The 12,935-nt window shown below is 39.4% G+C and overlaps 1 protein-coding gene across 1 annotated transcript in view; it reads right to left on the reverse strand.

The window, feature by feature from the left end:
• Nucleotides 1-1,114: 1,114 nt before the first annotated feature.
• LOC104985997 (prostaglandin F synthase 2) overlaps nucleotides 1,115-12,935 on the reverse strand; it is a 19,911-nt gene continuing 8,090 nt past the window's right edge. The window contains exons 3-9 of the mRNA XM_010836397.1: nucleotides 11,877-11,993; nucleotides 10,241-10,318; nucleotides 9,700-9,822; nucleotides 6,903-7,012; nucleotides 5,814-5,979; nucleotides 3,483-3,565; nucleotides 1,115-1,406 (exon numbers count right to left, since the gene is read on the reverse strand). Coding sequence (XP_010834699.1) covers nucleotides 1,364-1,406; nucleotides 3,483-3,565; nucleotides 5,814-5,979; nucleotides 6,903-7,012; nucleotides 9,700-9,822; nucleotides 10,241-10,318; nucleotides 11,877-11,993 — 720 coding nt within the window. The 3' untranslated portion in view covers nucleotides 1,115-1,363. The remainder of the gene's footprint in view (nucleotides 1,407-3,482; nucleotides 3,566-5,813; nucleotides 5,980-6,902; nucleotides 7,013-9,699; nucleotides 9,823-10,240; nucleotides 10,319-11,876; nucleotides 11,994-12,935) is intronic.

The raw sequence follows: 12,935 nt of genomic DNA on the forward strand, positions 1-12,935 counted from the left end.
ATCCTGTTCAACTTTTTTCCACCCCTCAGAGTGTAGCCCATCATAATCTTCTGTCCCTGGGATTTCCCAGGTGAAAATACTGGACTGAATTGCCATTTCCTTCTTCAGGGACTCTTCCCTATCCAGAGATCAAACCTGTGTCTCCTTCATTGATAGGAGGATTCTTTACCACTGAGCCACCTGAGAAGCATTATAAGAAGCTAAATATAATACTGTAAGTTTTTAGTTTATTTTCTATTGAAGTATGGTTGAATTACAATGTTGTTTCAATTGTGAATGTACACAAAAGTGACTCAGTTATACACATCTATACATTATTTTTCATATTCTTTTCCATTATGGTTTACCATAGATAAATATCGTTCCCTGTGCTACACAGTAGGACTTTGTTGTTAATCCATTCCATATATACTAGCTTGCACTTGCTAACTGTAGCCTCCCAATCCAACCCTCTCCCAACCCCTTGACCCTTGGCAACCATCAAATAACACTCGATAGCTTACAAAAAAACTTATGCTAAGTAAAAAATAAGTATACAACCTGCATATTGAAAATAATTTCAAATTATAAACAGACACACACTTTTGTATAAGGGAGTCATGAAGGTATGAAATAAAATTTATATTTTATGGCAGAAATTTAAATATGAAAAATTCTTCTGTGCCCTTTGCACCCCTCTCTGCTCACTGTGGGCTGTGTGTCTGCATTATACAGGTACGGGACCTCTTCCATCAATGTGAGGACCTGCTCATCTGCATTATACATGTACCGGACCTCTTCCATCAATGTGAGGACGTGCTCAACCATAAACAGCCGCATTCTCCCAGCATCAGTAAGACAGCTTCTTAAAAGACAAATTTCTTCTTGATCTTACAAGGGGTCATATGACTCAACACGATGACACTTATATGTGTATTATGTACACTGTCAATAATATGTCTTTTCATGTAGAGCCCTCTGTCTCCAAAACTTACATCCCCCGTGCCTTGACTTCTAGAAGAAGAACAGCCATCAGAGTTTTCTGGGTTATAGTTCTCAAATTTAGCTTGAATAAAATTTTCTATTTCTTTCTTAGATTGACTGATTCATTTTCAACAAAGGAAAATGCACCAAATTTATTAAATGGGTTAACCAGGTTATCTTTATTTTCTATCTTTTCCCTTTTATTTTTCAAATTATTTTGTTAGGAAAAACTAGTACCCATATTTGAAATCTTGGTTATTTCATAAAGAGTTTTTAAAGAAAAACAATCTTTCAAAAGTTCAGGCACTTCTTTCAAACACCTCCACCAAGTATAGACACGCTCTTCGTAGCCCTAGAAGCAAGACGTTCAGGTAGAAGCCATGGTGGACAGCTCACCCAGTTAATATTCTTCAGAAAATGGGTACTCAGGGTGACCAATACCCCTGAAAGAGAAGGAGGAGGATGGATTTATTAAATCTGTCTTGTTGTCATAGAGAGCATTACTCTGTGGATGCAGTCAGAATGGGCTCAAACTCGAAATCTACATGTCCCTCCTTTTCCCCCAGCAAGCACACACCAGGTGTCTGCTTCATGTGCGCACTGCACCTGCATGTCCAATCCCAACATTCACGTGTAACAGTTATTCCACAATGACTTATACAATATATAAGCATACAATTTATATGGGAGCACAAGACCTAGGGCTGACTGTGGAGGTCATTTCAGACACAGGTGGAACTTTCGGCCCTAAGTGATGAGAATAATCACAGTTAAGGAATACCTTGCTCTTTTTCATAAACATTCAATGAAAAAATGTTGAGCATACCCAAAATACAGGATGCCTCCATTGAGTAATTACTATTAAGCTGAAGAAATACCGCATACACCTAAATAATCATACCTATAACTTGTGATTTTCTTAGTTTATATGACAACACATTATTTATTCATTAGTATTATTGCTGTTATCTTTTCTTATGGCCTGATTTTTCTTTCTAACTTGGTCCTTTTCAATTCAATTCATTAAAGAGTGCATTGAGAGCAATTCCATGTGCCAAGAGTTGTGCTGTTGACATAAACCCACAAGGATGAATATGTCTAGGAATTCACAGCATAATGAAGGAGAACACAGAACACACTTATAAGCTTTTGAGAACAGAAAAGTAACTTTCATTTAGCATTATGTCTTTTCTTAGAATCATGGTATACTTATAAACACATGCATATGTATACATAAATATCTTCTTTACAAACAAGAAGAGTTTTGAGATCTTTCATTTGAAACTAAATATTCATTTTATCGCTAATTTGTATTTGCTTCTCTCTAAACGTTTTCCAATATCTCTCTGTTTGATTAGCCCTGTTTCTCTTCAGTCCTGACATGCTCCTGCAGTAATTAGGTAGCTGGAATCCTAGGTTTGTGACTAAGTCAAAATCAAGGAGGTAGGAGCTCCCCAGGGGATAGACATCTGCTGGACAAAGGCAGCACTAGATTAAGTCTGGACTCAAGAAACTAGAGACCCAGATGATCTTACCAGGATGTGTCCTGCTAAGGAACAGCAGTCACTCTCTGGAGCATCAGTTAAGCTCATGATCTACTTGCAATTCATTTGGTGACATTACAAGGATGAGGAAATGTGTTGTAACAGGGGGGAAAGGGATGGATTTGGATGAAATGGATGGTGTCTGAGTACAAGAAATGCCCATTAGGGAGAAAACCATCAGACAGTAGGAGGAGCAGGCCCACTGTGACTACTCAGCAATGATGCCTGTTGGGCTTTGTGGACCCCTCTGCCAAAAAACATCAGCAATACATTTACAATTGTGTTAGGATAAACTTGGGGACTCCCAGGTGGCTCACTGTTAAAGAATCCACTTGCCAATATAGGAGATGCTGAAAATGTGGGTTTGATCCCCAAGTTGGGAAGATCTTATCCCCTAGATAAGAAAATGGCAACCCACTCCAGTATTGTTGCTGGGAAATCCCATGGACAGAGGAGCCTGGAGGGCTAGAGTTCCTGGGCCACCAGGAGTCAGACATAATTGACCATACACACACATTAGGATAAACATGAATGTAATCCAAGATGGATTATTACACAGTCCTTATTTATCATTTCCTCCTGATTCTAAAACGATTTAAAGGTGAAATATCCGTGCAGGTCCCTGAAAGAACAGTGGGCTGCAGGCACTGTGCTCTCTGTGTCTACTAGGTCTGTCAGCCCTGAGAGGAGGTACACCAGGCACAGGGATTACAGGCACAACGTAGTGAATTCACCACAATGTCAAATCTGGAGACCTTACTTATGCATTGTTCCAGGCCCCAATTACATTTCTATTAGTGGTAAATGGAGCCCTGGAGGAAACTTCTGGTCTGAGGTCTGCAGGAAGCCCTTGGTTTACTCCTATGCTGGAAATCAGGACATCCTCCCTAAAACTAAGTTTTAGGAAAGCTTATTCCTCTGCTGAGCTATATGCTAGAGAAACCAGTGTGTGTGTAATATATACAAGTCACTTACTGTTGAAAATCATAGTATCTTGTACTACGATTGAGGCCATCGATTGCTTTCATATCTTCCGGAGTCAGTTCAAAGTCAAACACCTGGAAGGAAGGAAGAATCACATTAACCTCTCCTCCAAGGAGCTGGCCTCCCCCTGGGGACTGGAGGACTTTCAGCTGGATGGAGACAAGAAGAGGGGACAGGAAAGCCGTGTCTGTCCTCAGCTTCCTGGTGAACAAGCCTGGGACCCTCTGCTGAGTTCTCACCTCTCCTTCCTACACCTTCTCCTTTTCTGTCCACCTTAAACAGATTATAGCACATCAGTCCCTTATCTTTCTAAGTGAATTATTTGAGACAGAAAATTAAAAAACAAATATCTTCTTTCAAAAACAAAGGGGCAGTTGGACAATGCCTACAAAATACCTGCATTTTACCACGCATTAAGCTGTTTTTCTTCTTCCCAACACCCCCTAAATATGATATAACTTTGAACTTAATAAGAATTGTAAGGGGGAGCCCTACCTCCAAAAACCTACCCAATAATCCTATATCAAACTTATTCATTATCTACAAGTAAATCTAACCCAAAAGGATTATGTAAAGCCTTTAAGGAAAAAAGTTATGAAATGTGCTTAAAATATTAAAGCACACCTAAATAATTAGAAATTCATCTCATAATCATAGCAAGGAAATCTCAATGTTGTAAAGAAATCAGTTTTCTCCAAAGCATTCTAGTGTTTCAATGCAACATGAACCTAAGACTTAAACATGTATTCTTTTGTGGGAGTTGGGAAAGTGATACTAAATTTACATCAAGGAACAGCTAGTGAAAAGTAGCAAAGATCTCTTTAAGGAAGGAGAATGTGCCATTCTGAAAAGCAAGACTTATTTTCCACTATAATAAGACAGTACAGAAAACTGAATTGTTAAGTAGAAGAGATGTCAGAAATTTACTTATGGACACTTAATATATGACAGAGTTGACAATGAAAATCTGTAGAAAAATATGGACCTTTAGATTTCCATTTTCTTTTCATATCTTATTAGAAAATCAGTTTCAGCTATATTACAGAATCAAATTTAAATGGAAACAGTTTTTCAGGGGACAATTTCCCTTCCCCTTGACTTGACCTGAGCTGTAACCTGCCTTGGACAGTGATATTTGCATTGGACTGTGATATTTCCCAGAAGTGGTGAGTTAGTTCTGAGTCCAGACATGAAGGGGATTTTTCCCCACTCACTGACTGGGGATCATAGCATTGTGCTGAGATGAAGACCAGGTTAGTTGACCACAGTCTAGCCAAACATGTATGAAAAACTAGATGGAAAGATGTGCAGGCTCCTCTTACAAGAGCCACATCCACTTGCTAAAGCAGAACTCCCAAGCTGCTCTGCACTGAACTGCAAATGCACGAGAGCCCAGACAAGAGGACAACAGCTGAGCTGAGTGCAGGCTGATCGTCAAACTATAGAATCAAGAGAAGCATATCTGATCTCTGCATTAAACCCTGAAACTGGGGAGAGTTTCTTGTACAGCTATGGCTAAGAGTACAATAACGGTCTCAAACACACAAATCAAAAGACATCTCAGCAAAAATGGGCACAGTCTTACATAGGAACTTTGAAACAGCAAAAGCTCACGGAGATTAAATGAAGTATAAAAATGAAGCTACATTACTATTCAGGGAAATGTAAAATAAAATCATGATAATTTAGAGGTTCAAGATCACTGCTGTGATGGTGTAGAAATGGGCCCTTGAAGAGTGATTAATTAGGTTATGATGGTGGGGCCCTCATGAATGAGATTTAAACAATATCATATTCATATAAGAGACTTAGGAGAGCTCTGTTGCCCCCTCTACCAAGTTAAGATACAAGGAGAAGCCTGTGACCCGGAGGAGGGCCCTCACCTGACCACATGGGCACCCCGATCTCGGATCTCCACCTCCGGAGGTGAGACTACAAATTTCAATTGTTTCTATGCCACACAATCTGTGGTGTTTGTCAGAGCAGCCTAGATGATCTATGGGAATCACATAACACAATTTTGTCAACTGAGAACAAAGAAAATGAGATGTCATTTGCACAAGGTGACAGAATAAATGGCTGATGTAATGCTGAAACAAAAATCTCTGCTTTCTGTCCAACCTGAACCCTCTCCAGCCATGCCACCTCTCCCGTTGCCACATCAGGAGGAGAAAATCACCAGGAACACACAACACATTCATGCATGGGGAAGAATAGGTGACTTGTTTTGACTCAAGGAAAGTCTTTAGAGACAGACCAAGAATGACCCTCGTGAAGGATATTCCTTAGGAGCCCTCTGCCCGCAGCCCCACTCATCATCACCTGCATATTCTCTTTGATCCTCTTCTTGTTGAAACTCTTGGCCAGAACCACAACTCCACGTTGTACCTGGTAGCGAAGGGCAACCAGAGCTGGGGTTTGCTTGTGCTTTTTGGCAATGGCACAAAGAACCGGGTCCTCCAAGAGAACGGGGTTGTTTGAGTTCACCCTGGAAGGAAATTCAGAAATGCTGAGGAGCTGAGACTAAGTACTCAGTTTCTAAGGAGGCTTCTCAAACAGACCAAGTAGGTTCACTCTAGACCAATGCTTCTCAAAGCGTGGTCCATGGGCCAGAAGCATCAGCATCACCTAGGATCTTCCTAGAAATGCAAACTCCATGGCTTAACTGCAGACAAACTGAATCAGAAACTCAACTGTGGCACTTGGCAGTTTGCGTTTACAAAGCTCTCCCAGGCATTTGATGCATGCTTGTGAGTACTGCCAATCTTGTAAAATTTTTTTTCTGTTTTTACTTCTTAGTGGTTGTTTTTCTTTTATAATCACAACTCTAAAGTAAATACAAGGGAGTGAAAAGAAAATGAGATGGAGAAGACCAGGAAATTTTTAAATTTTCACTGTTCTCAAGCGTTGATAAAAATCGAGTAGTCCAAAGAGGAGAACTATTCATTTCATTGTTGTTTTCATCATGCAATACTCCTATAAATAAATGTTTACTAAAATGATTCAACTTGTTATTTTTTGATCATCATAGACCTGGGAGGTACTTAATATTATCCTGATTTTAGACATAAGGTAAGGGAAGCTTGAAAAGTTTAGTATTCGTTAGTAATGTATTCATCAGTTAATAAATAAGTGAATCATGACTTAAGTTTATGTCTTAGTTCTCAACTATGGAATTATATATAAATTTATTGCAGACTTGCATTTTAACATTTTACAACAAGATACATGAAATGTAAAAATTGGCTGGGTGATGGATGGGAAGACAAAAGAGAAGGGTTTCTCCCATCTCTCTCCTCTTCCCCTGCCAAATGAGAGTTATCTCCAGAGCACTGTTACATTAAGATTAAAATATTTCTTCAAAAACTGAGTTTTAGAGAATCTCTTTGTTGTCTTCAGTAATGTTCATACCATTCTGACAATAGTTGGGCTCCCAGAGCAGCATAAGCAACTAGGACAATATCATGTGACTTGCAGAACTCTAACAGTTTGCTCTGGTTGAGGTAAGGGTGACATTCCACCTATAGAACGGAAGATAGAAGAGTGTCAGTTTATATGAAAAGACAATATTAATATTACAAAGATTAAAAGCTTAAAAATGCTAAAGAAAAAACTGCATCACATCAAATTATAACTTAAAACATCAACCTTAAGTCATGATATATTTTTTAAATTTTATTTTATTTTTAAACTTTACAATATTGTACTGGTTTTGCCAAATATTGAAATGAATCCACCACAGGTATACATGTGTTCCCCATCCTGAACCCTCCTCCCTCCTCCCTCCCCATACCATCCCTCTGGGTCGACCCAGTGCACCAGCCCCAAGCATCCAGTATCGAGCATCGAACCTGGACTGGTGACTCATTTCATACATGATACTATACATGTTTCAATGCCATTCTCCCAAATCTTCCCACCCTCTCCCTCTCCCACAGAGTCCACAAGACTGTTCTATACATTAGTGTCTCTTTTGCTTTCTCGTATACAGGCATGATATTTTTTTAAAAAAGAAATTTTATTGCTGTCTCCTGAAAAGATAAAAACAAAAATAATGACATTCTTGAGAAGAAGCAACTCTAGGAACCAGATTTTGGTTGCTGAACACCACTGGACACCACCAGGACACTTGCCTAATTCCAGATCAGGGACAGGAAAAGAGCTGTCAGAATCACGGACATCAAACTGTGCCAGACAGCAAGAAATTGCACAAAGACTTATGGACAAATGACTTGAGGACAAAAGAACCACTTTGATGGGGAGCCCACTGGTGACATTTGGGTAGACTTGAGCATCAGAAGGAATCACGAGTGAAAACAAGTATAGCACACAGAGTAAATAAAAATCCCTGAAGCCCTAGTGATGAGAGAGGTGGAAAGAACAAAAATATTTTCCTCCGGGGATGATGATTATTACAATAAATCCTTTCTCAGAAACTGACGATTAGTGACAAGGAGTTAAGTTTTTACCCTGTCTTGTAGGGATAAGTGTGGAGGCTTCCCCGGTGGTGCTAGTTGTAAAGAACCCTCCTGCCAATGTGAGAGATGCAAGTTTGATCCCAAGGTCAGGAAGATCCCCTGGAGGAGGGCATGGCAATCCACTCCAGTATTCTTGTCTGGAGAATCCCATGGACAGAGGAGCCTGGCGGGCTACAGTCCACAGGGTTGCAAAGAGTCGGACATGACTGAGCACATGCACATGCATACTAATTAATGTCACAAAACAACGATAAATACAGTGAATCTGTCAAAAGCTTGTCTAGATATTCTGGTAACAGAATACTTTAGTGGTCATTCTCGGTGAAAAAACCTTGAGAAACATGGCTCAATGTGACATGGGAACCGCATAAGATACAGGTCAACAAAGTGTTATAGATCTTTATTTATTAAATATAGAATACATAATAAATACGTAAAATTAAATACATGTATATTTCCTGTTATAATCTTAACTCTTCTAATATCTGAAATTTTTCATAATAAACAAATATAGGCAAAATTGATGTTAGAATCACATTAATATTTTAATTTCTAAAATTGAAAAACATATATATAATTGATATATGTATATTTCTTGAATTATGTAAGCTACACTCGGCTTGCAAAGAATTCTGCTATAGGAGATTCTTTATCCTTGACTTCAAGTTGTACATTAGAGACATTATGATACATTTGAAATAAGACCATTTCACCAGGATAAAGATTACATTACATATATATCACATCTCACTTATATATGTAGATCGGTCAAACTTAGAATTAAACAGTGGAGAGATGGTCACCAGGGGATGGGAGGAAGGAGGAATCCAGATTTGCTAATCATGGGTGTGAAGTCTCAATTATACAAGATGAATACATTCTAGATCTGCTGTACAACACTGTATTTTAAACAACACTGTATTGTACTGAATACTTAAACATTTTTTATGAGATTAGATCTCATGTTAAGTTTTCTCACCACAATAAAGTAAAAATAGAACCAAAAATGTAAGAGTGCAGAAACAGACATAGACAAGTGTGCTTAACCAGTTAATTTTACGATGGACGTTGATGGGAGAACCAGTCCAAGACTGAGTAAATGATCAGATGTGCTCTAAGCTAAGTAAATGTTCCTGAGTGAATATCTACAGTTAGTATCACCATAAGCCTTTAACTTAATCCATCTGACTTGACAGACCTTCATTGTCTCCAGCAAACTTTTCTGTACTGTGCTCCATGATGAAGACCAATGAATGTAGAGACACCAAGACTAAGGATTCAGGCATCTAGACCCCACACAAATATTTAACACCTATCTCAGCTGATTTTTCCCTTTGTTATTTACTTCTCATTCTGTGTTTTCATGGTCTTCCTTCTTGTACACAGTTCCCTCTGAGGAACTTTCACATCTGATTAGTGATCACCCTTTCAGCTCAGGGAAAGGCCTCCTTCCTCTAAGTTCTGGGGGACTGGTTTAAGCCCCTTCACCCCCATAACCTTCCCTCAATTCCTACACAACTTAGTGGTAAGTCCTACACATATTTTCCACCCAGATTTTATCAAAGATACTGTTATGGATTCTATTCACACCATCCAGACAGAAGCTCTGCTCTCTGGAACCTTCTGTCCCCAAATGTCGGATAAACAGGAGGGGAGGACAGACAGACATCAGGCGCCAGGGCAAGAAGGAGGTTCTGAAGAGCAGGAGGCAGAGGAGCTGAGCTGCTCACCTGGTTGCAGACAGGCTTGTACTTGAGCCCCGGCTTGTTCAGGATCTTCTCCAGCTGCTTGTGGTTGAAGTTGGACACCCCAATGGACTTGGTCAGCCCTGAGTCCTTACACTTCTCCAGGGCCTGGGAGGGAGAGATGGTGGACAGTCACTTGGAATGAGTGATAGATCAAGAATAAATGTTGGAAAAAGTCTGCAAAAAGTGTCTCACGTCAAGAATTGACATTGATTTTAAGAAAGAAAAAAGGAGAAGAGGGTCATGACACAAGAAGAATCACCATCTCCTCCTTAGAAAAATCCCAGAGAAGACATATCACAAGGAAGGAAATAGATGCCTGTCTTCACTGTCCCATATTCTCCTCCACTGTTCTTCTCTGTGAACATTTCAGCAATGATTCCTCCCCACAACCCCAGCATCCCAGCCCTTAGGTTCATAAACTGCTGAGTTTGATGGTCCACAGCCAATTCTCACAGGTGGAAGAAATGAAAGAAATTCCCCCTCTCCTGGCTCCTCCTCTGGGCTTGCTTCTCCCCAGACTCACCTCCCACGTGTGACAGAGATCCACCGAGTCAAATATCAGTTTTCCACTTTCATCTTTTGGAACAAATTTATTCCCTGGCTGGAATAGAAGCAATCATTGTAGAGCTGTTACCAAATGATTTCTCCACATTTAGCTAGGCTGCCAGGCATGTCTAGACCAGGCACTAAACCTCTATGAGATAGGTAAAGCAATATTCTAGATACCAATATTAGAAAAGTGATTTGCAAATGGAGTTATGAGCAATGTCTTCAGGAGGCAGGCGCCCACTAATCTCTTACACCTAATACATGTTTTAATGAATATAATTTTCATACATTGTAATGGGGACTATCAGTGGCTTATGTGAATTTTTTTTCTGCCCCTTATACTTTACTCTTGCAAAATGCCTCTCTTGTCCTGGGAATGGCAGTAAGTTACATGGCTTTATTTCCAGATTAAAGATTGCATACTTGACCTGGGCTAGATAATCAGACTTTCTTTTCCCTCTGAGCATCTGATGCGCTAGGACAGACACATGAACCAGCAAGACTCTGTTTAGGTGGATACGGAATGTTGAAGATCCAGACATGCTCTTAAATTTCACGAGTATGAACCTTGAGTTCCCCCAAGGCTATATTTGCCACCAATGGAACATGTTCAGTAAAAATAAAGCAAATGTTCATGTTCAGTAAAAATAAAGAGTAATGACAGGATAAGGGATTTTTTAAAAAGGGTTACATTACTGAAGAGTATTGCAAATCCTTAAATCTGTCCATGGCTGGGATATACATAGTCAAATAGACTCTTCTGCATAGGATGGCTTGAGTAGATTTCTGTAACTTAAAATCAGGAGTTCTACGTAATACATTTGTTGTTGCTGTTGTTTTGTTTTTGGCTACAGCTTGCTGGATCTTAGTTCCCAGAACAGGATTGAACTCCTTCCCTCAACTTAACTTGCCTCAGCAGTGAATGCATGGAATCCTAACCACTGGACTGCCAGGAAATTCCCCTTGTGGTTCTTTTTTTTTTAAATCTCAGTTTTATTTATTTATTTACTTTACAATATTGTATTGGTTTTGCCATACATTGACATGAATCTGCCATGGGTGTACATGTGCAGTTCTTAATGGCTAAGTGCATTCTATAATCCTCATTGTGAAGTCAGGCAACAGTGTAGGCAATGTCTCTCAAGCCCCTCTAAAGGTTGGGAGGTTTAGACCCACCCAGAGGGAGCACCACCAAATCTGCTCCTCTTGAAAGAGTGAAAGGGGGAACAACTCAGACTGTGCAAGTGTGAGGCAGTGTCATTGCTCACCACTCTGTACCAAACTGTGTTCATAAAATCCCCAAGAGATTCAGAAGTCATAATCAGGGCTGTGTGCTAAAAATGCCCATTTATATTTTACCAAGTTTTTGAGCAAAGCATATGAGATTATTGTTGAATGCCTTTCTCTGGGAGGCATGTAACAGAATTAAGGATTCAAGGAAGCCCAGTAAAAAGATAATCAGAAATGATTATTTGGGGGATTCTACTCTAGTGTAATCATCTCTTCAACCTACTAAGAAAGTCTTAAGTCAACCATCCATTCAAGTTTATAAGCACTCTGAGGCAAGAAAAAAAAATACATATGATTGAATACAAAAGCAGATTGCTAACCTTCAGAGACACTGGAGAATGAATAATATAGAGATCGACATAGTCCAGTTGAAGATTTTGCAATGACTTTTCCAAGGCTGGTCGGACCAACTCTGGTTGAAGGGAATTGCACCAAAGCTGCAGAGGTTAAAAAAAGGAAGTTGTATGAAATGAACGCTGTAGCTAATTTTGTCTGACTCATTTCACTCAATAATTAGACATTTTCTATTTGTTAGAAATGGATGACCACTTAAAAAAAAATGCCCCTTTTCTTCTGGAGTTCAATTTTAAGTCTAATCTACCCATGTAAACTACATTGTTTGAATTTATCATCACTTCACTATTCACAAAAGAATGAAACGAATTGAAATATAAATAACCTTATCAAATAATTACCAAGCCCATCATCTGAATTATGTTTGAAAGAGTGTCAGAGGACACACAGTCTAATTTGATCAAACAGTCAATTTTCTCAGAATTAATTAGCTTTACATAATCCAGGGGACCTAACAAAAGCAGAAAATAGTAAGAAAAGGTGGCAAGAATACACAGAAGAACTGTATAAAAAAGATCTTCACGACCAAGATAATCACAATAGTGTGATAACTCACCTAGAGACAGACATCCTGGAATGTGAAGTCAAGTGGGCCTTAGAAAGCATCACTACAAACAAAGCTAGTGGAGGGGATGGAATTCCAGTTGAGCTATTTCAAATCCTGAGATGATGCTGTGAAAGTGCTTCACTCAATATGCCAGCAAATTTGGAAAACTCAGCAGTGGCCACAGGACTGGAAAAGGTCCGTTTCCAATCGCAAAGAAAGGCAATGCCAAAGAATGCTCAAACTACCGCACAATTGCACTCATCTCACATGCTGGTAAAGTAATGCTCAAAATTCTCCAAGCCAGGCTTCAGCAATACATGAACTGTGAACTTCCAGATGTTCAGCTGGTTTTAGAAAAGGCAGAGGAACCAGAGATCAAATTGCCACCTTCTGCTGGATCATGGAAAAAACAAGAGAGTTCCAGAAAAACATCTATTTCTGCTTTATGGACTATGCCAAAGCCTTTGACTGTGTGGAT

The sequence above is a fragment of the Bison bison genome, unplaced genomic scaffold (assembly GCF_000754665.1).
Source record: "Bison bison bison isolate TAMUID 2011002044 unplaced genomic scaffold, Bison_UMD1.0 scf7180017864063, whole genome shotgun sequence".
Taxonomy (NCBI): Eukaryota; Metazoa; Chordata; class Mammalia; order Artiodactyla; family Bovidae; genus Bison; species Bison bison.